Genomic DNA, 27507 nt, shown 5'->3' on the forward strand with positions numbered 1-27507 from the left:
AATATTTTGGAATGTTTAGGTACGAAATTATAGATAATTAAAGCGCATATAAATTATGAAAATGTTCTGGGTAGTTCTCGATCTTTATTTATTAGTTAACAATACAATCTGAGTTTCGTATTGGTGCTTAACAATAACTCAATGACTCAATAGGCGAATTAGATTAAGAATCATCAAGTTATGCAAATCATTGCAAAAAATTCCTCTTAGTTAACGGCTAGCATCGCAGACGACAGCGGCATGTGCCTTATTTTTGGTATTTAGCGCAGATGTATCTCTCTAAAGTTCTATCACTAATTAGAGAAAGACTGTGCTAAATAACTCTAAGCGCACTGATGTGCACTGACAACATTCGTGTCTTTTGGCTGGTTTCACAACCTGACATTTAATTGATTGAGTTTATATGGCGGGGGTGATTGATGCGAGCGCAACTATTAAATAACATTTTATGTACAGTTTTTATAAATAACTTATGTGCATGTGAAAAGATAGGCAATCATTTAAAGAAAGCAATAAGAATATATACCTATATTGTTATATATATTGATATCTATATATATATATTGATATATATGAAAGTTTCCTTGTCTTAGTGTCCGTTACGCATTTAAAAAATTTGAATGTAGCTTCGCTGTTGTTGATTTTTGGCAGCTATCCGTCTATCGATATATTGCGCATATAAATATCGAATACCAAATTTGACTATTGATAACAGAAAATGTTAATATATTCGCTCTGTTATGCATTTGGCAAGAAGCAGACTACAGACGGTCAGAAGGAAGGTGCTTTTTACTTAATAAAAATTAACTAAATCCCGTGTTTACCAGTTATTTTTGTGCGTATGATGTCCATAGCAGGGAAGAATACCAGCTCCACGTCCAACCATTACATAGTAATAAATGCAAGACATTACCAAGCAACATCAATTATTGCTTTAAGCAATTCAAACCAACAAAATGAAGCTTATAGATCTAAACATCGACTGTCTTTTGCGAATTTTTAAATATCTATCTGAACGCGAATTGATTATCTTGTGTGAGGCGAACAACTATCTTAAAGCAGTCATCGATCAGAACATATTCTATGCCCTGACAAAGGATTTGCTACTATGTGGACATAGAAATAAACCATGTGTGGAGCTAAGGTATAATACCTTTTGATATCGAAATTGAATTGAATTTAATTGCTTATTGTGTTTTCCAGGAATCCAACACAACTAAGTTATCTGCGGCGTTTACAAATATCTAGAAATTGGCTTAAAGGCGTCTATGTGGAACGACATTATTACCACCATGCGCAAATGTTCGCTTCGAAGCTTTGGTTAGAATCGGACGCACTGTATATAACGCACGCGAATTATTTACGCAAATATCGTCGGGCTGGTCCCGAAGCACTACAGCGACGCTATGAGGAGGAGATCAGTACACCCACCTTATCGGATATCTCGGACTTTGCAAAGAAGCAGGACACCATATTTGCTGGACGAGTGTGTGGCACCTGCTTCGTGAAGGATGCCGAAGATATTACCGAGCAGCAAATGCACCATGCCAAAGAGTATTTGTATTGTGTGGATTTTGTGGACGATGTTTACGCGACCAGCACAGACAACTGCTGTAAGCTGTGGAAGCGTTCCAAAGAGTTTGGATTATCGCATTTTGATCTGTTTATGCGGTTGGAACATTCGTTTAAGTCTATGAAGCTAAGCGACGATGGACAGTGGCTCTATGGAGGCTTATATACGGATACAGGCCGCAAAGCATTGCGTGCCATTCATGTGGAGAGGTAGGTTATCCTGTTCTATATATTTCATACATATTGTTTTACATATACTCAATTTTTCAGTGGCGAAGAGCTTGTGTTGAACTCAAATACCATTTCCATTTACGATCTAAAACTAAAGGACGATCAAGTGATATTCACTGCCAACTTTGATACCACATTTCGCATATTCGATCGTCGCACGGATCGTGATGTTTCCATATGGGAGGATCCTTTTGACTCTTCTATCTACTGTCTCGAATATGACGGACTCTATGCCGTTCTGTGTGGCGCAAAGCATCACAGTCGTGTTAATCTTTACGATATTCGTGTGCCTGGTAAATATATACAGCTTTACTTTCCGGGCCGCAACACAGGACGCCAACAGTACAGAACTTCGCCGGTCTATAGCCTGGCCTGTGATAGCCAATACATGTTCGTGGCCACGGATCACAACTTGCGCGTCTTCGACTTTGGTACAAACTACGCAGTCGAAAGGGACTACAGTGATTTTCTTGATAGCATAAGATAATGAAAGAAGTTGTAATCCAAAAGTCAGCTCGAGTCTTACAATAAAATTAAGTAGTTACCCATGTAGATGAATGCATTTAGATCATTAAAACGTGTTACCTTCTTATCAATTGTTGAATTAAATATGTTTGTTTGTTTACCCAGTTGATTATTTATATTTTATTTGCACTCGCATTTTGCCTTTCAGCTTAGAGAATCCGAATTGAAATATAATTTCGATTAACAAATTGCATTGACCAGCTTATTGTAATAATAGTCGACAAGGTAAAATCTTATAATAATAGACCACAAACTTAAGTTAAACAAAGACGCCTTAAAATTCAGTAAAAATATATCTGTATGTTTCACATGAACAAAATTGTATTAAGGTAAAAAAACTTAACTGTTATATTGCATATGCATGTAGTGGTATTGTTTTATGAGCAATTTCTTGATTTCGTCTCTCAAATAGTTTATGAGATGTGATTGCATTTGTCATATCAAATTTAAGAGAATCTATTTTATGCGTTCAAGTATATAGTAATACTTTAATATATAGTATGTGTGCTTAAATTTATGATTTTGGAAAATAAAGCTACCTGACGTCCAATAATAACGTTCGAAAATTTACTGCTGGCCTTCAATTGTTCATATTATTATAACAGCTATTTATCATAAATTGAAGCCTTAATTTTGTTGCGTTTTAACAGGCACTTCATCAATTCAGTTATTAATTACAAATTTCATCAATATTTGTTCCATATTCATACATTTACAATTTGTGCATCTTCTACGAGTGTAATCTTAATCCAAGTGCGAAAAAATATCGTTAATAGCGAGAAAATGCACCCAACTGCATCCGTTTGTCAGACCCCTTTGTTCAGTTTCGATATTAATATTTCTCAGATGCAAAAGTTATTATATAATATGATACAATATTTTATATTCAACTGAAACGAGACGACTATCTGGTTGTGCTATCATTTGGCTTATCTGCGGCGGTTGCTGGACTTTCTTTGGACGGCTCCGCGGCACTTTGTTGCGGCGTTGTGTTCGGCGACGGCGGCGAATGATCCAGACTTTCGTTGAGCGCTGCAGCCAGTTCCCCATTGAACTGCAGCAGGCAACCCAAGGCACCAAAATAGCCTTCGTGCTCCAAAAACAGACCCTTCATGGTGCCATTTGACCAGAACTCCATGGCGTAGGCAAGCAATTTCATCGAGATGGGATTCACGCGCAGAAAGTTGCCCACGAAGACGACCTAAAAGTTGGCAACAGAAAATATAAGTAGGTATTTCCTCGTCAGAGACAGCTCAACTCACTTTATCGATCTTCTCGTTGAGAGCGCACATTCGCGCAATAGAGCCGATGTTGTTGGTAATTGTGACTAGCGTAGCATTTGCGAGATCTTCCCTGGATACCGAGCAGCGTTTTTCGTTTATATGCATCTGGCCAAAGCTAATGTGAAGACGAAGAAATGTTTATTTAATCTATGGAATCGCATTTCATCTATTGCCTACCTAGAGGCCACTAAATCTCCTGTCAAGCCAAATCGATTGTAGTCGCCTCCGTAGATGTCCTTGACCAGTTTATCCACCTTTCGATTGTCACCCTTCGTGGCCAATTGAATTGCTTCTTCGAATGTTGTGCAGCCAGTGAGCAGGCAGCACAAGCCTAGGAATGTACCACCTCCCAAACTGCAGGCAAAATAAGAGTTCAGAGTTAGTTTATGAAAAATCTGTTCTCCTTATAGACTGCTTACCTAGTGCCAGAAATGCGTTTGTAGTTGTCTGGGCCGTAGACGGCCAGAATGGATACGCCAGAGCCGACATTAACCAGGATAAAGGGGAATGGTTGTGAGAAATTAAAGGCACGCTTTTCGGTCTTACTGCAGGTGAAGAGAAAGTTAAAACAAAAATCGTCTGCCACAGCTGATAGGAATACCTACGTAATTTCTCTGGCATTCTCGTAGTAATAGCATTCAGTAGCATTGTGCATGTCGGCAAAGAGTATGCCCTTGATGAGCGTGTCCAGCTCATCGAATTTGGCCAGCTTCATGTTGACCTGATCTCGAAAGTCCTTCTCAAACTTAAACGCACCGCCGCCGGTGGCACAGACCGTGGTCACCAGCTCGGCCATGCCCTTCTGCTTGGCCAGCGACAGAAAGTTGCCCATGTCTGTGGTCTGAAAGCGGATGAAATGGAGAGAACCTCGTCGCTTTCGAATCTCCACATTGTCCATCTACAATGAGAAATTCACAATTCATTCCAGCTCAATTCCGTTCTATATATGTACATAAATCAATGGCCCCTGCTCAGGTGCAAAGCTTAATCAGAGGCTAGATTTCGCTAGGCCAGCTCCTTATTACAATTATATAAGCGCACGTGAACAGCCAAAGTTTACGAGACAGGGAATTCTTCGGCGACAAGCGTTGAGCGTAATTAGCGACGTAAATAAGCCGATAACCATTTAAAATATAGAAAACGCACAACAGGAAGCCAAAAGTCAATGAATGCTCTACGTAAAGTAAACTTGTCGTCAACGACTGCGGCGTGCATACAATTCAAGTTCCGGACAGTGCTGTTCATTTGGCCTTTTTATAGCTAACTCGAATTCTAGACTTCTAAAGGTAAACTTTTTTTTGCTTTTTTCTTTTTAACCTATTCAGATGTAAGCAAAGATTACTTACTAACTTGCTTAAAAAGCAAGTTGTAAATAAAGATATATCTATTTATGCAGTCAACTTAATATACTATATAATTTCCTTGCCATATAAAAAAGCTAATTCTAACTATAATATAATATGATTCTGCATATTTTTTATTACAGAATTAGAATATTTATAACTAAAACAAATCCATATCTAATTGAGAAAAAGTTATAATTCAGATATCTATATTTTTAAAGGCATTGGCAACAGTTTCTAAAGTTGTTAGTGTTACTAGATAATTCTTTCAATATGTATATATATATATATATACTCTAATTTCCTATCTGAAATGTACGCCCGGTTCACGGTCAATTCGTGCCATTGACGTGTCTGGCGAAGCTTCACTGTCATAGATCGTTGTCGAATACTAGAAATTAGCAGGCGAATCATTCGACCTGGCTCGAAACCCGGTGATCTCTGCCGCTTGCACGCGCAATTCACGCCAGATAATGCATAACGCTCAAAGCTAATGCAATTTTGTTTCCATTTTCGGTACGTAATCGCCATTGATTGAGAGGAGAGAAATTGAAATACTTAGTAAATTTGTATATAAATCAAATAATGCGTTGCAAAACAAATCAAAATATTGTCTCAATACAACTATCTCATATGTAGACATGAAATGTAAACATATATAAACAACATAGATAAACTTGTCTATAGAAAATCGAATTTAATTGACAGCTTACCTGCAAGTGCGTGTCGCGATGTCCCGTTTTGCCATATGCCGAGTTTTTGGTTAGATACCTTCGGATATTACGTAAAATACCCGCTTCGCAATCCTGCTCATCGGGCGTTATATCCTTTGGCTCGAAGTATACCAATTTTGTGAGCGTTCCGCCAATGTCCATGCCAAACCATGGCATTGCTAAAACAGTTTAACACAATGGATAACACATAATTATTGGGCATTTTGGAAAAATAATAAACAGAGCTCAAGATACGTAATATTTAGATCATATTGTACGCACTTATATAAAAATGTTCTGGATGGCATAATCTTCTTAAATTTAAAGATTTCTGAGCTACTACTAATACACAAACACTTGAATTTTGTTTTGGGGCCATTTCAATATCTTTTTCTGTTTTAACATTATTAATTTAACAATCGAAAAGTTATCTATTTAATTTGTTGCATATGAATTAGTTGTCAAATTCTCAAACATTTTCAAAAAAGATATTGGAGAAATGTTTAATTATCAATATGAGCAAAAATTATTGATATGAATGAAGCATATTGTCTGATATCTACTGTAATTTAGTAATAAGATAAATAATATTTGAATAGATAAAAGTCCTTTATAAACAAGTTGTTGAAACAGCTTATCTTGCTTCTAAAGCTGTAATCTAATCACAGAAAATGTTATCAAATAACCAATACGAAATGTAAATTTAACAAAACAAACATCTTGAATGATAATTAAAAGACTACTCAAGTTTATGATATTGAATTGATTTTGAGAGCAATATCGACAATGATTCAACAATAATGGTTCCATAACATGTGCTTAATATCCCTCTCTCGGTTTCATTAGTTTGTGTCAGTCACTCTCGTACCGCTTTTGATGATGAGATCAAAGATCGACGTAAAGTCCAATAATTCAGTCATTGCTTAAGTGTAAATTGTCAGGAACTAATATTCACTATTTCACGGCTTTAATGGGTATGTCTAACGAGTGCCAATATTCTACGGCAACATGTTTAATTTCAACCAGTACACTATTAACTCCGACGGGCAACTGTTTAGATTATATATTACGAGTAGAGTAACTGGCGTTGAATATATTGGCAGTTCGGAAACACATGTGCGACGCACTCTCCAAAACAAAGAGTGAGAAAGGGAGAGATAGCGAGAGCGAGAGCGAGAGAGCGATCGATGCATACTTATCTACCATTTTATGCGGCGCCTGGTTATCGGCCAGCTAAGAAGTTCTAAAATGACCGCTGGCCTCTGCCTCGTTTACATTGTCACAAAATTAACCACTTTTCGCTATCTAATCACACTCTTTTTTATTACATATGTATATATGCGCAATTATGGTGTTTTATGTCCAAATAGCATAAATAGAAATATCATAAAGTTGACTTGAATGTTAAACCGTTAAACCGTCAAAATGCAATATCAGCTGTTTGCCCAAAGAGCGTAGAGAGTGGTTTTAAGATTATCTACTCTACAAGTATTAGTAATGAGTATTTGAGTGGGAGAGTGAAGAGTGGAAAAGAGCGAACAACTTAACTACGCTTTCATTGCACTATTATCATCTTAACGAAAACAAGGTTGCCACATTGCTAAAATTGGCGGCACACAAACCAAATCATTCGATGAGCTGACATTGCTGTTCAATTTTCATTTCGTGACCAAGAAGACCTTCTTAATTCGCATACTTGATTCCAAACTGTTTTTGCGTCTGCCAATGATAACAAAAACTGCTCTCGCTCTTATCATTTTAGTAGGGTACGAAACACATATTGAGCTTTGATATGGATCAGATGCTTTCTGTTATTCCATAATATACATATAATGTATGTATATTTATTCGACTTTGGATGGCGCGTTACTTACACATCAAATCATCAATATTAGGGATGTGTTTGGCGGGCTGTATGCGTGATTCACTTGAACAGATCTCATTCGAGCTATCATCATTAATATTAACATTAACATTAACATTATTGTTATTATTATGGTGAGCTGTATTCTTGTTGTTGTGGCCCGATTTGCTTTTATTACTAACTCCAATGGCCGCACGCCACGAAGCGCGCCATGAATTTTTTTTAGTGGAGATCATTTGAGCCGTTGGCGGACTGGCCGTGGCAGCCAGCGAGGCGTGCGTAGTTGTTGTTGCTGACGACGATGATTTTTTGTCGTTATGTAATTTGAATATTTTCAAGTTGAACGAATATTTTGAGTCGCGCGCGGGCACTTTCATTTTAAGTGCGTCGCGTCTTTTGTGTATTTAATAACTTAACGAGTTTTTTGCACTGAGCATAGCATAACAGTCATTCAGTTAGTTATTCTCAAACATTAGCTGCTTTGTGAATTTGTGTATTTACATTGTTGCCAGCCCGAAAGCCAGCACGGTAAATGCTCTCAAAAAGAAAAACAAAAACACAAAAACCAAAAACTGATAGCTTTGATTTCGCCGTTTTGTTTTGAACAGGCAGCGCGCTCGCGTCGGGTATCCGTTTGACCGATCGCTAGCAGGCGTGAAACGTGTTTGAATGAAATTTCATTGTCACTTCGTTAAAAACGATGCCAATACGCTGATGCCGACCGTCCCAGCAGCAGCAGCGGCAGCGGCAGTCGCAGTGGCGGCGACAACAGCCGAGCTGGCGGCTACGTCACAAGCGCGCTTGCACAAAACAACACATGAACAACACATATGTATGTATGTATATATACAGGCAGGTCTAGGCATGCCCGTATATATGCAACTTTTACATACATACCTAAGTATATTAATGAGGAGACATCGTGTCAAGCGAAGCCCAACTTAAGCATTGCGAAAGCAAATTTCAAAAATAAAATCAAATTAACGATCACCGTTGAACCAGCCAAATACCCTTGACATAAGCTCGAACTGAATGCACGACGGGCAACGGTCAATGGTCAAGTAAGATCAGTTTTGTATGCAATTTAACCAGATCAATTACAATGCAAATTGTTATTTCGAAGACAATCATTAATTTACAATCATTGAACATTAAATCAAATGTACTCATTTCGTATGCCAGCAGGGCGCAAGAAAAGAGAGAGCAATAAAAAGGTGAAAAAGTGGCGCCCAAATCAAAAAAGAAGACTCAAAGTAAGCTTCGAGCTTGAGTACAATACAATCATAGATACGTACACTCAGTACATACATACACTATGTGGTATATTGTACTTGTTAAAAAGTGGACAGAACCAAAAAGATTTTCGAGCCGAAACTATAATACTCTTTACTATCAGAATTTGTACAATAAGACTGGCTTTTGTAAATATATTTTTTAATTAATTAATTTACACTTACCTCTTCCCAGCTGGTGGCAAAAGACAATTTCATCATCCTGCATTTTGAAAATAATACAAAGTCCGTTACTGTCTAGCGTTAAATACCGGCAATAGTGTTAATCCCAACACAAGTTGAGCGGGACTGAAGACGTGTATCCGTCGTTGGCACCTGCAGCAGTTGTTGTTGTTGATTGTTTTGTTGGGGAGAGTGCGTGAGAAAATTGGAGTGTTGGCGAGCGGCGATGGTAATGCAACACCCGTTGCTGCTCACATTGGCTAAGATGGCTACTGGTTGGCGTTTTTGTAGCACGTTACACTGCTTGAGTTGGCATTGGCATTGGAAACCGTATGACGAAAATATGTTTTCGCTTTGTTTACAATCTGTTTTTGCCGCCTGAAAGTTGAGTGCTATTCCAGCTGTTAATGGCTTATCATTTGATTTGATTAGCAATATCGTTTAATTCTTATTGCTGAATTGCGCACTTTGGAATTAACACATTACAAAAATTATGATAAAAATCTCAATCTAGTGGCCTTGCACGCTGTCTTCTTCTTGGCATTAAATGAGAACAGCTGTTTGCTTTGTTTTCTGGTCCAGACTAAAGATGAGTAACTAACTAACTATCGATTAGTGATGTTGTCTGTGAATTTATTGACGCGTTGGTTATCGATATGAATACAGATAAGACGTTTTAATATCGATATCGTTTTAAGCATTTTTGCGAAATAACCACGCAAAACTGCAAGCAAAACAAAAACAATATGAAGTAAACAAAGCATCAGTGAAAAAAGTAACAAGTTGTTATTACAATTGTCTTTTTGTACTTCATAAAATATATATTTTTCAAATATAAAATAAAACAAATGCAATTTGTTGTTTGTCTATATACTGCGCAGTTTGTTTATTTTTAGCCATGAGCAACAAAAATGATATAATTTGCACGAATTATGAGCTCAAGGAATTCAAGTTTCCGCCTGTCTGGCGGGATAAATCCAAGATAAAGGTACTATTTGCAAGCTTTCATCCGCGCCACATCAACATTGAAGAATATGATGCAAAACTGCTATTTTGGATGGATCTCATAAGACAATACTGTACCTATTTGGGAAAAGCAAATTTTTGTTTGCGGGAGCTCCAATTACAGTTTATGCGTGGCGAGCAAATACCAGCCTGCCTAGATGTAGTGATGGCAGAAATGGAGCAACAAAAACAGATTCGTCGACGCACTGAGTACGAAGAAGACCCGCTAAATACTTGGAGGGTCTGGATTGTCAACAACTTCGTAAAGCGTCCGCTCTGGCGCAGCTGGGAAAAACTGAAATATAGCATTTTTGCAAGAGATGTCAAAGCAGAATCTTTTATTGAGTGGATTCACTTAGATGTGTTACGCGTAAGGAATGCCTAATTTTATTTGATTTGAAATCATATTAAACAGTTTTTCTTTCAAACAGGCCATCTGCAGTGAAGTGGAGGAAAAGGTTCTTAGGAAACATCGTGGAAAACTGCTGCATTTGGAAGCTTTCAAGAAGCTTTGTAAAACATGTGAAGTGCGCATTCATGAGGAGTTCATCGACTTGTGTCTTCTTACGCTACAGGCACGCCGGCAAGTGGCCATACAGTATAAAATGGAAAGGGGAAAAAGTTACGTACACCTAATCAAAATTCCAGGTATAAAATGAATCACGTTTGGAAAACTCTTTTTTAATCATTTTCATTACAGCTGATGAGAATGAAACTCCGAATATAAGTGAGGCAGACCTAGCCATGCATAATCTGGAGATGACGCAGGCTAGTCTGCTGCAACAGCTGGAATCGTTAGAAGAAGAGATTAAAGTCAACGACGATAAAGCACGTCAATATGTGAAGGAAAACAAAAGGCAATTAGCTAAAACATACCTCAGAAAGAGACATTTGTTGGAAAAGAACCACGGTACAGCATTAGTGCATTAAACTTAATTCAGTGACTAGTGGAATTAATATAAATTTACTTATTTTTATTTACAGAGCGACGCAGCCTTGCACTCCATAATATAGAACTCCTTCTGTCGAATGTGGAGGAGGCGCAAAACAACGGCGTGCTGCTTGACGCTTATAAAATTGGTACTAAGGCTTTGCAGAAGGTTCTCAGCGATTCAGGTCTCAAGTACGACAATGTGGATGAAGTTCTTGCCGATGTGCGCGAAACTTTAGATCAACATCGGGAAATTCAAGATGTTATGTCCAGTAGCACAGCAGAAGTAACAGCCAACCACGATGAGGAAGCGTTGGAAGCAGAGCTAACCAATCTGATGGGCGGAAACGATCAGGAAATAAAGCCTTTAAGTCTATACAATAATAACAATAAAACTGAAATTGTAATTGAGGATGATCAGTTAATTGCCATGTTAAATGATCTGGAGGTGGAGGATGGTACCTTGTCGCAGGTTAGCCAAAGAACAATGGAATCTTTGTAAAGAAGGCTGCATATGTGTTTTTTTAATAAATGTCATATTTTCTAAATTGTTGTTTTATATATTTGTCATAGTGTTAATGGCTTTAATCTATATCATTTTGTACAAAATGCGTCCTTAGGTCAAGTATTGTTGCTTATAAGCTATGGCTAGACAAATGTTTCCCTAAACTGGAATTTAAAATTTAAATACATAAGTATAAGTATACACATGATTTGGTTTATCATACAGTTCCATCATTATTTCAGCATTTATAAAGTGCGCACAAATAAAACAAACTTTTACATACAGCCCCCAGCTGTACACACTACGTATGTACATCTGCGCATGTATATTGCACTATATATATGCATATATATAGCTAGGCATATTTGAAGCATATCAGAAAAGCAAATTAAATGAATGCTTATGTGTCTGTTTGTCCTCTCCATCTCTGGCCGGAGCTTCGATATATCAAAAGACAACGCCAAGTGGATCGTTATGTGTGGATTTGGAACAGTATCAAAATACTCAAAATTGTACAGATGAAGCATATCAGGACGGGCAGAATCACTATAAACCGCAATGATCTGAAGAAAATAGAAAACTAATGTTAAATACAGATTAAATTAAAATATATGGATTACACACCTGCCATGTCCTAGGGCTGGGTGTCAGAGATTCAGATCAATGTCCGCCTCCAGGTCGATGTGGTTCATCGAGTTGGCTGTGCTATTGAAGATTTGATTCTCAGCCGTTGCTCCACTGCTCTCCCCACCACTGGGTGCGTTGGCGTTGGCGTTGGTGACGCCGTTCCGCTTAGATTTACCTAGCAGCCAGCAAGAGAACACTTTGTCCAAATATTGCACGTTAATAATGTGATGATGGTTTGGACAGTGTGTTGAATGAGACCGATATATATATATACATAATATATATATTCAGCATATATATAATCGGTGATATTATAAATACAAACCAAGTACACTAAACTGAGTTGACATATGCCATAGCCTTTCCACATTTTCGATTGTATGTATCTCAATGGTAATAATTGAAAGAATGCTTACAATTAGTAGTACTTAGTAGTAGGATCTCCTAGTTGGATCATCGAGTCTTGCATGCTGGTCTGGTTGGTGTATACATATGCATGTGTGAGTGAGTGGATGATGATGACACTTACCTCCAGAGAAGCACAGACAACCTTCGTCATCACTTTGGAAATCCCGCCCGGCGCTCTTTTGTTTGAGCTCTTTATTGAGCTCATTGATGCAGCGCTGATAATAGTCGTAATCCTTTAGATACCAAACTGGAGGCCATCGATGCTCGCGCAAATACTCCTGATTATCCTGATGCAGTGCTTTTAAGCCCTTAAGTGAGAACTTACAAATAACATTGTAATTGACGCATAGATACGACATACACCACTCCGCCAGCTGATGGGCATTGTGCAACTGTTGAAATTCAGAAGTTATAAACTGATATACCCCATTTAGTATAAGTAAATAAACAACCTTGACTGGCTCCAGCAATTTTAGGCAATGATCGACCGTTTCATTGGTCTCGTTTTGTGAAATAATTGTGAGATCTTCAATAACGCGACACTCAATTAGATTGATAAGGCGAGGCAGGCACAATCGGTTGGCCAATTCCAGCAAATTGAGGCATTTAACCGCTGAGATGGGCGGAATTTGATCAGTGTACAAATAGCACAGCAGTTTATGGAATGTATAAATCGTGACGCCAGGAAAAACAATCTGCAACAAGAAATCTGTATTAATTTCTAATATTGAATATTATCAATCCTTAAGTCTTACCACATTAGAGTGCGCTTCACGAAAGTCACCGAGGAGCATGGCGCGCATGACATCACAGCGACCCACCAGAACAGCCCGATGAGCCTTAAATACAAATATATAACGTATTAGTTGTTTTTATTACATTACTTATACCATTTATATTTACCTTCATCAACCCATCGTCCAGTTCAAAGGTGACATCGGTAAAGCAACCGTCTCCAATGCAATGCCTTTCCATGCTCTCCTTTATGCGCTACAATTAGATAAACTATTAATAAAAACACTAAAAATAATCAGTTAATAGCAGCATACAAGACTAATGTGAGGATTGGGCTCATCACTGGGGCTCTCCATGACGCTTTGTGGCTTGGAAAGTAACATGGTCAATTGCGGCAGTTCTAATAAATCGGCAGCTTCTCTAATTTCCTGGAAAATGCAAATGGATTTTTAATAAATCTCTGGTTTGATTACAGGACTTTATTTAGGCTTACCTGCAGATTACTGCAGTCCTTGTCAATGGTGCCTGTGTAGATGAATCTTAGGCATTGGTGCAGGGCCTGGGGTGAGATTACTTTGCTTAGAGTTACAATTGTCTGAACAGAGCTGACGCCGCGCTGATTTTCCATTTGCACTTGGCGCAGGCTCAGCAGTACTGGATGGTGCAGTTCCTTATTTAAATCATTGGAGCGCTTGGACTCTACCAATGGTAATGCCTGATAGCTGGAACGGCGCTTTAAATGTTCCCACATGCTACAAATTAGAAACCATTTAAAATTTAAGCAACGCGAAATTCGACAGTAAAACTAATTAGCTACCGTTGTGTGCGTGATTCGTAGCGTATAAGATATTCTGTGTCATCATTGAAGTCAGCTATTGTTGCCTCACCGAACGTTGAACTGACCATGCTCGACTCGCTGCTGCTCCGGCCACCCATGTCGGTGAGTTCGGTGTTTAGAATGCGTTGGAAAATGCTAGACGCTGCGGCAAGCATAAATCTGTGCACAGCGAACTTGGTTCCGCCAACCACTAGAACAAGGTCGGCATAAGCTTGCGAAAGAAACATATTGTATATATCCTGGCGATAGTGGCCAACCATAACCGTAACCTCTGGTGGTGGTGGCTTCGGTGGCCGGAATGGTGCCTGCAGCAACGGCTTCTGCACCTTTTTCAGGTTCGTCATCCAGAAACGTTGCTGGCGGCGAGCAATGAGTGAAGATCGAATGGCATTTTCGAACACTTCGTTGACGCCAAAGTACGTGAAGACGCTGGTCTCATAATAGCTAACACCCAGTTCCTTTGCAACAGCTCGCGCCTCATCTGGCATGACCAAATCGCTCTTCAAAGCGGCTCTGAAGATAGAAAAGGAATATGCTTAGAGGGTATTCTGCTTAGCAACCATTGCTCACATACCGTACAAATGTGCCCTTTTCACCAAAGTAGGACAAATAATTTTCATCGCGGTACATGTAACGCAGGTCATTTTTGCAGCCCACTAGCACGACGGGCACATCTGGACAGAAGCGACGTATCTCCGGATACCACATTACTTTGCAATTACGCAAAGAAATGGGGCTTGCAATGGAGAAGCAAAGCAGTACGACATCAGACCTAAAATTGTGAAAAATGTTTGAGCAAATATAATATGCAAGTATACTGAGAGACATGCACTCACCTGCCGTAGGCGAAGCGACGATCTTTATCATGATCTCCGAAGGTGTCCCACAAACGTAAAGAGACATTGACACCATCTACCACTTCCCAGCTGCGTTCAAGCACCTATAAAATATAATTGATATCTTTGTGTTATTAATGAACAGCAATTGCTGCCGACAATTTGTCACTTGCGTCTTTGTAAATGCGATATTGATCGATCGCCCACACGGTTGGAACGTGCGTGGATAGCAGCTGCGAAAGCGAAACGTGTTTATTGCAAGCCCTGGCACAAATCAGGCGTGTCTTTCCCACGGCCGTGTCACCAACCAGGACACACTTGACCAGCTCCTGATGCGGTTGCTCGTTGTCCATTTTCGGCATGTACCTTTACTGGGTAACTCTCTGCAATATGGAAGATAAGATGAATAATATAGAAAATGCGCTTTAATGTTTTTACTTTCTATACACATGTATTTATATATGTATACCCCTTGCGCGACTTAATGCGTAGTGCGTCCAGACGACGCTCAGATAATGAAAGTAAAAGTAAGTTAAACGACAACAAACCCATTGATACAGCGGGAAGCCTTTTTAAAGTCTAATTGAACTCAATTGAAACAGAAATAAAAATATCTTCAATCAAAGCTCAAGTGAAGAACGCATTTACCATACCCTGTAATAGAGTGTACATTTAAATAGCTAAAAGTAATTTGTAATTGTACGCGTTTTATATATTGTTATACATATATTTAATTTTATAAATTATCTATATCATTTTGCTTAATATAAAATTCAATATGCATTTAATTTACGTCTGCCAGGGTATTAAGCCATCGGCAATTCGAAAATAACTGCCTTTTGTTTTCTTTTATTTTGAACGTTATGGTCGTTTACCGTTTTATTTTGGATGCACTCGAGACGCACAATGGTACGGGCCCTTTGTACATAAATACATACAATAAATTTATTTATAGATATGTGCAGAAATATGAATGTATATATATGCATATATATAAGTATTTAAACTTTAAACATTATATTCATATAAAAGGATTATATGTACGTACAATTAAAGCAATGCAATCCACAAGAAAGAATTCCTAATATTAATAGCTAATTTATGCAGAAGACACGATATAACACATACATACATATGTACCCAACGGACAAACAAATATATACACGTTGAATTAAATCATTTGATGCTTTACATTTTATATATATTTACATATGTACGACTGTTTTTGTAAATGTAGTTGTTATGCATTAATTAAAGCACAATAATATCAATGAGCTCCTTTGCAGGAACCGACCGGCACCTAAAGATGCCTTATTGCTAAGCTTATTGATTTTCTCATTCCATATTAATGCGGTGCCGCCTGCGGGCCAGGCTTAAATATAAATGAACTAAAAGAACAGAACTGTTATGCATTAGGTATATACATATATGCGTAGAAATGTATAAAATAATAACGGCAGTTTATAACTTAACATTCAGATTTTCAATAAGCTATTCACAATTGTCAAATTAACTGTTTTTCCCCCACAATTTTTGGCATTCACATATGTATAATTTTACTTCGTATAGCTTTTCTGTTTTTATAATTTTAATACATATACATATACTTGTTCACATAAATATATATATGAAGTATATAAAATTGCAAAAATATATACCTTTTTAGTATTGTTTCGACTTGTGTTCTTCGTGCTATTCTCAGCTCTTTATTTGCGTGCTGCACTTATCATACACGCACACACACTAAGACACGTCTAGACGAAATTTACAACAATTTGCAATTTATATTCGCACCAATACATATACGCACATAAGACACAAACTGCGTACATTTGTTTACGCTGCACTTGCTGCTATCCGAATTGATTATATCTTTACATTTAACATCACATTCAGACGTTCATGTGATTATTATTAATTGTTAAATAATAAAATGCAGTTACAACAACTGTTACAATAATCGTGCACCGCCGTCGATATGCCTTTATCGATAACCGCAATTGCAACTGCCAGTGTTGAATATCTTGAAAATTAAGAGTATGAGCAGTTGCCAGACCCTGATTTTTAAGGACTGATTATTGGAATAAATAATAATAATAATTTTTGTAAAATCATGGTTGTGTAGATTTTATTGTTAATTTTAGGAAAAAATCATTTTTAGTATATTTCTATGTTTTCATTTTTCTGAGAAAAACTCGACAATTGGTAAACCTACCAATCCGAATTTTAATACTTTAATTTCTCGAGGTGAAAGTTTAGGGTAAATAATCACCAAACTTTTAAGAATAATTGCTTCGGCAGTGCTTATGTGTGGCAACTCTGAAACACATGTTTTGAATTGTTAGTATTGTTGCGAAACTAAATTCAATCTACAAATATTTTGGATACTTTGGTAAAAGACAAAAAGAAACCTTATTTAAAGTTAAGGTCTTAAGTTTAAATATTGCTTATATTTAAACGTGTTAAAAATTTCACTTGCATAATTTCTGCAGAAGAAGCAACAACGTTTCTATGTTTGCCCAGCGAACGTGTCTGACTTTTTCCAGCCGCAAATCGATTTTTGCCCAAGCCGTAACAGCTGTTCTACATCGACAGTACGCCTTCAAAACTAAATATTTATATTAATAAACATAATAAAACTTCTGCGTTGTTTGTGTTTGCCAGTAAGGGGAAGCTCTGTAGTAACCTTGTATTCGGACGAAGAACGATCGTAACAACATCCAAATCTAGAATGACATTGACGGAAGTATCGCCAAATCAGAAAATCAAAGTGGAGCAGATGGAGCCAATTTTGCGGTAAATATATATAACTCGATTAAAGCATTATAATTTAAAACTAATCTTTGCGTTTCTTGAACACAGCGTAAATAATATTGAAAAGTCACAACAGGATACGCGAGACTATCGGGGCTTGCAGTTGGAAAATGGTTTAAAAGTATTATTAATATCGGATCCAAGCACTGATGTATCAGCTGCTGCACTCTCTGTGCAGGTTGGGTAAGAGTTGAATTGTATATTTTAATTTAATATATTGCAAACGTACATTTTTATTACAGACACATGTCCGATCCAGAGGATCTGCCTGGCCTGGCTCACTTCTGCGAACACATGCTCTTTTTGGGCACGGAGAAGTATCCGCATGAGAATGGGTATACCACGTACCTTTCGCAGAGCGGCGGCAGCAGCAATGCCGCCACGTATCCGCTTATGACGAAATATCATTTTCATGTGGCACCGGACAAGCTGGACGGTGCACTGGATCGTTTTGCGCAGTTCTTCATTGGCCCACTATTTACTCCCAGCGCAACGGAGCGGGAAATCAATGCGGTTTGTGTTTAATCAGTTTTGTAAATTGGAAATTCTAATAATTATACTCATTTGCAGGTTAATTCGGAGCATGAGAAGAATTTGTCCAGCGATTTGTGGCGCATTAAGCAAGTACATCGACATCTGGCCAAACCGGATCATGCGTATAGCAAATTTGGCAGTGGTAACAAGGCTACGCTCTCTGACATACCCAAGTCGAAGGGCATAGATGTGCGCGAGGAACTGTTAAAGTTTCACAAACAATGGTATTCTGCGAACATCATGTGCCTGTCGGTCATAGGAAAAGGTTGTTGCGGCAAATTCTTAAATACAATCTATTTTATTTATTTTAAATATTACTAAATCTCTGCACAGAAACATTGGATCAATTGGAAACAATGGTGATCGAAAAATTCTCAGAAATAGAAAATAAGAATGTAAAGGTGCCGGAATGGCCCAGGCATCCGTATGGCGAGGAGCAGTACGGCCAGAAGTTAAAGATCGTGCCCATTAAGGATATACGCTCGCTAACAATAAGCTTTACGACCGACGATCTGACCCAGTACTACAAATCGGCGGTAAGTAATTGAAGTTATTTTAATGCCTATTCTAAAATAATATTGTAATATAATGCAGCCTGACAACTATTTAACGCATCTTATTGGACACGAAGGCAAGGGCAGCATATTATCTGAGCTGCGAAGGCTTGGCTGGTGCAATGAGTAAGTATATTAACTAACTATATAACTAGAGATTAACCTACTCACACTTGCATTTGCTTGCAGTCTTATGGCTGGTCATCAGAACACCCAGAATGGCTTTGGATTCTTCGAGATTGTGGTGGATCTAACGCAGGAGGGCTTGGCTCATGTAGATGACATTGTGAACATAGTATTTCAGTATTTGTGCATGCTGAGAAAGGAGGGACCTAAGAAATGGATATTTGATGAGTGTGTGAAATTAAACGAAATGCGGTTCCGTTTCAAGGAGAAGGAACAACCAGAGAATCTCGTCACCCATGCAGTATCATCCATGCAAATATTTCCACTGGAAGAGGTGCTAATTGCACCTTATATGAGCAACGAATGGCGTCCCGAATTAGTTTGCAATCTTTTGAACGAATTGGTGCCATCAAAGAGTCGCATTTCCTTGGTTAGCCAAAGTTTTGAGGATTCTACCGATATGACAGAGCCCTATTACAAAACGAAGTATGGCTTGGAGCGGATACCCCAGTGCACAATTGAGGTACATTGAGAGCTTCACAGCCAATCCAATATTTATTTATTTAATATCCATTTGCAGAGATGGGAGTGTTGTGATGTAAATGAGAATCTAAAGCTGTCACTGCCAAACAGTTTTATACCGAACAATTTCGATATTGCCGAAGTGCCCAGCGACGCACCAATACATCCCACAATTATAATGGATACGCCAATTCTGCGAGTGTGGCACAAGCAGGACAATCAATTTAATAAGCCCAAAGCTTGCATGACCTTCGACATGTCCAATCCGATTGCCTATTTGGATCCACTGAATTGTAATTTAAATCACATGATGGTAATGCTGCTGAAGGATCAACTGAACGAATATCTATATGACGCAGAGCTAGCCAGTCTCAAGCTAAACGTAACAACCAAACCAGGCGGCATTGATGTAAATATAAATTTTCCTATATTAGATTTCAATGCTAATCTGGTTTTCCTCTTTCAGTTTACTATACGTGGCTTCAACGACAAGCAGGTGGTATTGCTTGAAAAGCTCTTGGATCACCTGTTCAATTTTAGCATAGACGAAAAACGATTTGACATACTCAAGGAGGAATACATTAGATCTTTAAAGAATTTCAAGGCCGAACAACCCTATCAGCATTCCATTTATTATCTGGCACTGCTGCTCACGGAGAATGCCTGGGCGAATATTGAGCTATTGGATGCTATGGAACGTGAGTTGTTATATATGAAAGCGGAGATTTGAGTATCATATAAAATGCATCCTCTATTCTTTTTAGTTGTTTCCTATGATCGTGTGCTTAACTTTGCCAAAGAGTTCTTCCAGCGTTTGCACACTGAGTGCTTTATTTTCGGTAATGTGACCAAGCAGCAGGCAACGGATATTGCGGGTCGTGTCAATAAGCGATTAGAGGGAACAAATGCAACGAAATTGCCAATCTTGGCTAGACAGATGCTCAAAAAACGCGAATACAAATTATTGGCAGGTAAATTGAAATTAGAATACTAAAAATTTGTAATTCTTAATTGATCTGGCTTTATTCAGGTGATAGTTATCTCTTTGAAAAGGAGAATGAATACCACAAGAGCTCCTGCACCCAGCTCTATATGCAGTGTGGCGCACAAACGGACCTGACCAATATTATGGTCAATCTGGTATCTCAAGTGCTGTCCGAGCCCTGCTACGATTGCCTGCGCACCAAGGAGCAATTGGGTTATATTGTCTTCAGTGGAGTGCGCAAAGTGAACGGCGCCAATGGTATTCGCATCATTGTGCAATCAGCGAAGCATCCGGCTTATGTGGAAGATCGCATCGAGAACTTTTTGCAGAACTATTTAGTAAGAGGAAAACTTATTGTAGAATGAGGGACAATTTAAAATAACTTTTCCTATTTAGCAAGTCATTGAGGACATGCCTCAAGATGAATTCGCGCGCCATAAGGAGGCATTGATTGTCAAGAAGCTGGAGAAGCCGAAGACAATATTCCAGCAATTTAGTCAGTTCTATGGAGAAATTGCTATGCAGACGTATCACTTTGAAAGGGAAGAGGCCGAGGTCGCAATTCTGCGCAAGATAACAAAAGCCGATTTTGTGGATTACTTTAAGGTGCGTGGCTAAAAATCTACAATTTTAATTGTATATCTCAATGGCATTCCTGCACTTACAGAAATTTATAGCAAAGGATGGGCAGGAGCGTAGAGTCTTATCTGTCCACATTGTCTCGACACAAAAGGATGAGAATGCAACAACGACCGCCGAGGAGGAGGAAAGTGCGGCGGCCTGCACTCAACGTCATACCACAATTAACGATATTGTGGCATTCAAATCGTGCAAAGAATTGTATCCCATTGCGATGCCCTTCCTCGACATCAAGGCGAAGGGTGCCCGCAGCAAGCTTTAAGTTTGTAAACCCCACAATTTCTAGTTGGCTAATGGGATTTGGTTGCTTTGTTTAATGTTCATGCAAATTTAAACCTTTCACAAATATAAAATAATTTGTATAAGCAGCGAATTGTGCTTCACATAGTTGCTGCCCAAAATTGCGCTATTCGGTATGGAGAAACCCGAGTCGAGCTTGGTCAATTCCAGCGAACTGAGGTCCTGCGGACGTCGATGGCTACGCTGCTGATCCAACAGAGAAATTTTGTGTTTAAAGGCAACACGATCAGCCCACTTCAGCGGCTTCCATTGCCCGCCCATGTCCAGCATAATGTTGTTCTCCTTGCCCTTAACGCCGTGCTCATAGGTTGGATAGGCCATGGCCAGCTGCAGATTGATCATATCCCGGTGCAAGTGCTGAAAGGTGCACTGCAGCTGGAGCGTCTTGCCTGTGTTGAGTATTTACTGAATTATCACACTTATTATAAAGTTTACTTGTTATACTCGCCTCGGATGCTGAACATGGGACTCTTGACGGTTCTAGTGGACGCCTTGGCAATGTGTTCGGTTATATTTTCCAGCTTCCAGTAGTAGGTGAATAACTGAAAGTCCTGATCGGCCAGCATGGTATTATTGAATCTATCAATTTCCTCCTCCCGTTCCGGCGCACCTTCCATCTGCTTAAGCTGTGGCTGCTTCTTGTCCAGGCTGGGCTTCAAGGTTATTTGCTCGAACTTAATTATTTTCATGCTTGAAGGCTTTATGAATGAAGCTGGCGTCGAGGGCGCGGTAGATGTGGACGGTGAGAGGGGAGTGGTGGGCGTGAAGGGGCCGGTACCTCGATTTGGCTGCTCCAACATTGCAGTCAACTTTAGTAGCTGCTCCTTAACTTCACGCAATTCCTCAAACAATTTCTGTTCCAAATTGCGAAATGCTAAATTCATTTCATCTGAAAATGTTTCTTATATTAGATAAACAGATAATATTTAAATGTTCTGCATAACCAACCCGAGCCACAGACACCCTTTAATGTCTTGGTTGTGACCGCCTCGGCGGATGCCTTGACCTCGCCAGCATTGACAGTGCAAACGGCTCTTTGCACCTCGCTGGGCAATTTTAATTCCGTCTCCGTCTGCTTCTCCTTCTCCTTCTCCGTCTCCTGCTCACCTTCACTCACACTATTATTGACGATCTCGTCCAGAGCATATGACGAGACTAAAAGCACACAGATGCCAATGCACAACAGCCACCTTGGCATCTCCAGCTGGCAATGATGTAAGTGCTCCAAAGAATATCAAATCCCAACTGCGCCCGCTCTTTGGACGGCCTCCTTGACAACTGACGAACGAGCGGACTGAGCATCCGACTTGTGCAGAATGAAACGTTGACATTGTCGCGCACATAAAACACATATTTGTTGTTGTTTTCTTTTCATGTATTTTATGTCTTTATGTTTATAAATATGCGACTAGGGCGCGTGTCGTATGTGTATTTCGGGTGCGTACGCTTACCTAAATATAGTCGCAATGCTTAGCGAGCCTCCATTCAAATATGAATGAAAGACGCAGACGAATTCGTATTCCACATGGGAAATGTGTCACGGAAGGAACTACAGAAGGAGTTTCCAGAATGGATAAGGAAGTTATTCAAATAACAAATATTCAGTATGTCCATCATAGATCTCTATGTGTAGATAACCTTCATGTTTATAAAAACCACTAAATTTTTATTAGTTAGACACTTATATACATCATATATATTTATATTATATGCATATCTAAGCTATCCCATTGAGAAGAAGGATAGCCGAAAGGCCATTTCGACCATATTTTGTGGCACCTCCGGACAGTGGCAGACGTAAACTTCCTTTGCTGGCGACTGGAATAGGCGTCCGACCACAACGAAACGCATGCTGGACTGATCCTTGGTTACCTCCAAGGTGATGCCATGCTCCTTAACCATGGTTATATCACTGCCAACGGATCTGTTGGCCGATTCCAGCAGCTGGCGTCGATGTTGCTTGGAGCGATCCAGCACCATGTGAATCATGTGACAAGCTCGGCGTATCTCACTCAGGTATGGAACAGTGTCTGGATTCGTTGTAAACGGACATAAGAGAACGCCATTGGTGAGGTCCACATAGACGTAGTGCAGCACGGAGTTCTTCCAGCCGGCGGATATTTTCACTGGCAGCACATTGCTGATCTCCTTCCACAGGGATGTGGTTATTTGGCTTTGGCTCTCCGCATTCAGATTGAGGCCATAGTGTAGCGGATGCTGCTCCGCAAAATTCTCCCAGTCGGAGCCGCTGTCCGAATCCTCGGCGGGTGTGAGGCGACGTCGCGACATCTCATCCTCGCTGGGCGTCAGACTGTGTATGGACGAGCCACCCAGGGATGAGCACAATTGCGCCTCCTCATCGTTGGCGGCGGGGCTGGAGTGTGAGGCGGATGTCTTCTGCTTGAGGAATGATTCCAGCTTGCTGGTGGCGTCTTTCTCCACGTCGGATTGGTCGATTTTCTGCTGATCCAGCACCTCGGGGCGCTTGTTCGAGATGGACCAAAACTTGGCCAATGACTCGATGCCGCACTGTATCAAATGATCCAACGTCTCCTGTATCTCCTCAATGTAGAATAGCGAAGGTGGCACCGCAGTGAACGCCTCCATTTCAGGGGTATCCACATACATCTTAAGGATGACCGTGAGGATTAGATGACTGCGCGAGCAGACGGTCAGAAAGTAGCGACCCGTTGCATTGGCCAGCACAATCTCCTCCCAGACGTATAGCTCCCGCACGCGCACACTGGGCGCGGCTCCAATGAAGTCGAAGATGCCGCGACAGCGCAGGAAGAGCTCGACATTGAAGCGCACCTCTGCGGGCAGCAGGCTGGCCAGCAGGAAGCTATCGTAGTACAGGGCACAGCCATAGATGAAGAACTCACGATGCGTGGTCAACGGCTCATCGTTCCAGTTGCGATAGTCCATGGCCTCCATTTCGCTAAGGGCATCGAAGATGCGCAGTTGGGCCTCCTTGGGCAGCGGCAGGCTCTTCGACTGCTTCAGCAGCTGCTCGAAGTGCAGCTCGCCCCGTGGATTGGCCAGCAGGCGCGATCGCTGAATGCCACAAAAATGACGCAGGAATTGGCGCAGGCCGTTCGAGCTATCATTGGCCGTGGAAAAGTTCTCGAGTGTCAGACCCGGCAGCGAGAAGCGAATATACCCGATCAGCTCATCCGATCTCAGGCTGCATTCCGTGGCGCTGTACAATTGGGCTGCATAGGCGAACAGCACCAGGAAGCCATTCAGGCGGCGATAGTTGACATGGTAGGGCACCTGGTCGACCAGCAGACGAGATGTCAGCGGCTCCGTCTGCAGCTCGTTGAGCACGGAGCAGAGCGTGAGGAAGCTGCCGCGCGCCTTGTACAGAAAGTTCGTCAGCGCCGATTCCGGGTAGTAGTAGAGCGAATCCTTGTGCTGATCATGCTGATAGCACTCCGGTGGCAGCAGCAGCAGGCCAAAGGGCGTCAGCGACTCCGACACGGTCATGGCAGGCGGCAGCAGCTGATCGAACTGCTCCGCGAACATGGCAAAGCTAGTCAATTTGTGCATCTGTGGAATCTGATTGCACTGAGCCGCTGCGTCATCCGATGCAGCAGCTGGAGCAGCACTGCTGGCACCCTGAAAGCCCAGGCACACCTGTGTGGGCTCCAGGAACTGCTGCAGTAGCTCATCCACATTGCTGGCATAAATCTCGATGCCATTCAACGACTTGAACCAATCGCCCCGTTTTATATTATGCTGCATGGCGCTGATATCGTGCACGAAGCTGTCCACCATTAGGCACTCGGGCTGGTCGGGAAAGGGCAGCACTCGAAAGCCGAGTATAGACTCCACGGCTGTGGAGCGCCGTCCAAAGCGGAAACGATCCGTTGCCGTTATAACCAGCTCCAATTGCTTCAGATTGTCGGCGTCTGCGTGTGAATTCTTGATGTCTGCGAATCGGAACCCGTTGTTCGCCTCGTTCTCTGCCTCTACCTGCGCCTGCTGCCCCCCGCTGCCATGATTGTTGTTGTTGTTGTTGCTGTGGTTGCCATTGTGCTTGCCCTGCTGGCCTCTATTCTGCTGCTGTCGCCGCGTAGTTTTCTTACCCAGGCGCAGCGAGCGACGCAGCGGCTCACCGCGTCGCTCAGTTGGATTTGGCTTGGGATTGGGCACATATTCAGCATAGAAGAGACTGCCGTCTTCGGCCACGTATTCCTCCCAGTTAACCAAATCGCTGCCGTCACTGAAAGAGCTGTTGAGCGACGAGCTAGACGTTGAGTAGGTTTCCGAGGCGTCCAGGCCAAGACGCCTGTCCGAGCTGAACGACAAGCCCTGCGATTTTCGCATCTCTCGCAGATCGCTATCGCAAATGTGTAAATAATAAATAAATGCAAAAGAAAAACAACTGGATTTCTGATGCGCTTCGATCTGCCTGGGTACTGCAGCCAACACCAACTAAACTAACTCAGCTCAATCTGTAACTCAGCCAATTGGCTCACATCGAGTCAAAAACCGGTTTATGGTCTGCATAGTTAGGAGTTTGCTCAGAGTTTTCTCACGCTCTTTCAAATTCCAGCGTTCTAAGCTCTCTCTTTCTCTGTTCATCTCTCTCTTGAGGCCGAAGTCGTAGGTCAAAATAAATGAAATTTTTTTTTACTTCTCACGAATGTTCATTTCATTCCGAGTTCAGCATACCTCATTCCCAATTGTCTCCAAGTCAATTAAAATGTGAAATTCTCTCAATAATAAATTCTCCATTTCAAATTTTATACTAAGGCAATTAAACATATTTAGATTAAGACCGACTCTTTACAGACATTTGTAAAACTTTATTATACATTCTTACTTTTAATATGCATTAACTAAGTTTTATTTGCAATATCGATCAGCTTTCATTTTGCTGCGCCTGTCGAGCAGAGTTTCGTGTAGCAGTCCTTGGGCCTTGGCTTCCTCAAGCTCCTTTACATCGTTCTTGCTAATGCGCATCTTCTTGTCTTGGAACTTTTGAAACTTTTTGCTAGAAGAGAGTATATACGTTAGCATATTTATATATATGTAGATATCAATAAACATAAACACTTACACATAGTTCTTCTCAACTTCGCTTAGATCACCTTTTTCCTCCTTTGGCTGGTCGTCCACAACAACATCTCTTGCTGCATTTGTGCGCACCCGGCAAATTTCTTGCGGACCCACTTTTTTATGCAAGGCTACACAAGCATCGTCCTCGGGGTCAATGGACATGAAGTGTCCCGTTTCTGACAACAAGGCCATTTGCTTGTTCTAAATATATGAGAACAAAAAATAAATAAATATATATTAATATTTAAACTTGTCTGTGCTTACCTCGAAGACAGGCTCCCATTGCTCCATGCTGCCAACTGCTTCTGAACGGCCAGTTACCATTCCGTCCTTTTCAATTTTCAGATATTTCCCGTAGCCCGATTTAAAAGAGACCTTGCGGTCGTTAATTGGAAATGCGGTAAATATTTCTTCCGGATCAGGGCCTTCACCTGGATTGTGTGGCGCGCCTAAAGTAAATAAACTATTCATATTGATAATTTATTAGGTTACCTTTTGGTTAATAACAAAAACACCTACCCATTGTCTAGGGCTTTCAGATAGCAACGATCGCCAAATTCAATGGCCACTGATCCAACGATGTTGGCGGTTGTTGTTGCTGTCCACCACCCAGCATGTTGAATAGTATCCTCATCTGCAACCGTTTTGCTACGTTTGGGTGCATCTTCATCCTTGTGCTCCTTTTCCTTCTTACGCTTCTTACTTTTCCTATAAACAAACTCAATTTTAAAACTTGAATACGCTAATTTTTTTGGAATATACTTACTTGTGTTTTTCTCCTTTCAAAACTAACTTTTTTATACGCACTTGATCATAATCAGACATTATGTACTGTCAGCTTTAGATTATCAACAATATTTTGTTTAATAACTTTTAGTAAACACTTCTTTCCTGCCAGCTGCTCTATTTACAAAAGTGAAATGCAAGGCAGCGTTGATTCAATATCACAAGTTTCGATTTAAAAATGTATCGATACTATCGATGATGGGCATTTTTTTTATTTACCGAACTTTACCCGTTTGACCATCACCCGCGTAAATTCAATTTGTATTTATAAGTAAAACCCCAAATATTTTTTGTGGTACTTTGAATGCATTTA

At 40.3% G+C, this 27507-nt stretch overlaps 8 protein-coding genes across 20 annotated transcripts; 3 read left to right on the forward strand and 5 right to left on the reverse strand.

The window, feature by feature from the left end:
* The first annotated feature begins 708 nt into the window (after window positions 1-708).
* On the forward strand, window positions 709-2428 carry LOC108612349 (F-box/WD repeat-containing protein 4). The gene is made up of 3 exons (XM_018005227.2): window positions 709-1144; window positions 1204-1782; window positions 1843-2428. The coding sequence occupies exons 1-3, from the start codon at window positions 957-959 to the stop codon at window positions 2288-2290; spliced, it is 1215 nt and encodes a 404-aa protein (XP_017860716.2). The 5' UTR covers window positions 709-956; the 3' UTR covers window positions 2291-2428.
* Window positions 2417-9552, reverse strand: fbl (pantothenate kinase 3 fbl). 3 transcript variants are annotated; one of them, XM_089468044.1, is made up of 7 exons: window positions 8989-9552; window positions 5668-5846; window positions 4217-4509; window positions 4031-4156; window positions 3789-3965; window positions 3591-3726; window positions 2417-3529 (listed from the first exon to the last, which is right to left on the reverse strand). In XM_089468044.1, exons 1-7 carry the CDS (start codon window positions 9029-9031, stop codon window positions 3233-3235), a joined length of 1251 nt encoding a protein of 416 aa, XP_089324170.1. In that variant the 5' UTR covers window positions 9032-9552; the 3' UTR covers window positions 2417-3232. The 3 variants fall into 3 exon arrangements, with proteins under 3 accessions (XP_089324170.1, XP_089324168.1, XP_089324169.1); XM_089468042.1 differs by lacking the exon at window positions 8989-9552 and adding an exon at window positions 7542-8207; XM_089468043.1 differs by lacking the exon at window positions 8989-9552 and adding an exon at window positions 5950-6348.
* Window positions 9553-9608: 56 nt separating this feature from the next.
* On the forward strand, window positions 9609-11469 carry LOC149269231 (charged multivesicular body protein 7). 4 transcript variants are annotated; one of them, XM_089468047.1, is made up of 5 exons: window positions 9609-9736; window positions 9867-10360; window positions 10422-10638; window positions 10691-10900; window positions 10975-11469. In XM_089468047.1, the coding sequence occupies exons 2-5, from the start codon at window positions 9884-9886 to the stop codon at window positions 11421-11423; spliced, it is 1353 nt and encodes a 450-aa protein (XP_089324173.1). In that variant the 5' UTR covers window positions 9609-9736; window positions 9867-9883; the 3' UTR covers window positions 11424-11469. The 4 variants fall into 4 exon arrangements, with proteins under 4 accessions (XP_089324173.1, XP_089324171.1, XP_089324172.1 ...); XM_089468045.1 differs by having other exon boundaries at window positions 9633-9760; XM_089468046.1 differs by having other exon boundaries at window positions 9633-9760; window positions 9882-10360.
* Window positions 11470-11634: 165 nt separating this feature from the next.
* Window positions 11635-16876, reverse strand: RhoBTB (Rho-related BTB domain containing). Of its 3 annotated transcripts, none has more exons than XM_089468033.1 (13): window positions 16529-16876; window positions 15044-15253; window positions 14871-14974; window positions 14609-14806; window positions 14014-14547; window positions 13690-13948; window positions 13511-13624; window positions 13365-13451; window positions 13217-13300; window positions 12914-13156; window positions 12583-12853; window positions 12051-12228; window positions 11635-11989 (listed from the first exon to the last, which is right to left on the reverse strand). In XM_089468033.1, exons 2-12 carry the CDS (start codon window positions 15230-15232, stop codon window positions 12074-12076), a joined length of 2238 nt encoding a protein of 745 aa, XP_089324159.1. In that variant the 5' UTR covers window positions 15233-15253; window positions 16529-16876; the 3' UTR covers window positions 11635-11989; window positions 12051-12073. The 3 variants fall into 3 exon arrangements, with proteins under 3 accessions (XP_089324159.1, XP_089324158.1, XP_089324160.1); XM_089468032.1 differs by having other exon boundaries at window positions 12051-12249; XM_089468034.1 differs by lacking the exon at window positions 16529-16876 and having other exon boundaries at window positions 12051-12249; window positions 15040-15178.
* Window positions 16877-16976: 100 nt separating this feature from the next.
* Window positions 16977-21417, forward strand: Ide (Insulin degrading metalloproteinase). Of its 6 annotated transcripts, none has more exons than XM_089468026.1 (15): window positions 17124-17262; window positions 17363-17464; window positions 17535-17666; window positions 17733-17867; window positions 17927-18197; window positions 18255-18483; window positions 18552-18754; window positions 18813-18898; window positions 18962-19421; window positions 19479-19829; window positions 19887-20118; window positions 20185-20391; window positions 20451-20743; window positions 20802-21011; window positions 21073-21417. In XM_089468026.1, the coding sequence occupies exons 2-15, from the start codon at window positions 17382-17384 to the stop codon at window positions 21304-21306; spliced, it is 3126 nt and encodes a 1041-aa protein (XP_089324152.1). In that variant the 5' UTR covers window positions 17124-17262; window positions 17363-17381; the 3' UTR covers window positions 21307-21417. The 6 variants fall into 6 exon arrangements, with proteins under 6 accessions (XP_089324157.1, XP_089324152.1, XP_089324155.1 ...); XM_089468027.1 differs by having other exon boundaries at window positions 17164-17297; XM_089468028.1 differs by having other exon boundaries at window positions 17192-17210.
* On the reverse strand, window positions 21384-22854 carry LOC149269232 (uncharacterized). The gene is made up of 3 exons (XM_089468051.1): window positions 22293-22854; window positions 21793-22233; window positions 21384-21733 (listed from the first exon to the last, which is right to left on the reverse strand). The coding sequence occupies exons 1-3, from the start codon at window positions 22540-22542 to the stop codon at window positions 21384-21386; spliced, it is 1041 nt and encodes a 346-aa protein (XP_089324177.1). The 5' UTR covers window positions 22543-22854.
* A 129-nt stretch (window positions 22855-22983) lies between these two features.
* On the reverse strand, window positions 22984-25890 carry in (inturned planar cell polarity protein). Its single transcript, XM_018005228.2, has one exon. It carries the CDS (start codon window positions 25671-25673, stop codon window positions 23067-23069), a length of 2607 nt encoding a protein of 868 aa, XP_017860717.2. The 5' UTR covers window positions 25674-25890; the 3' UTR covers window positions 22984-23066.
* Window positions 25891-26121: 231 nt separating this feature from the next.
* On the reverse strand, window positions 26122-27337 carry FRG1 (FSHD region gene 1). Its single transcript, XM_018005491.2, has 5 exons — window positions 27175-27337; window positions 26928-27116; window positions 26673-26871; window positions 26410-26609; window positions 26122-26343 (listed from the first exon to the last, which is right to left on the reverse strand). The coding sequence occupies exons 1-5, from the start codon at window positions 27231-27233 to the stop codon at window positions 26196-26198; spliced, it is 795 nt and encodes a 264-aa protein (XP_017860980.1). The 5' UTR covers window positions 27234-27337; the 3' UTR covers window positions 26122-26195.
* Window positions 27338-27507: the final 170 nt, after the last annotated feature.

Source organism: Drosophila arizonae, chromosome 4, assembly GCF_054131065.1.
Source record: "Drosophila arizonae isolate 15081-1271.41 chromosome 4, UAZ_ARI_1.0, whole genome shotgun sequence".
In the NCBI taxonomy this organism is placed as follows: Eukaryota; Metazoa; Arthropoda; class Insecta; order Diptera; family Drosophilidae; genus Drosophila; species Drosophila arizonae.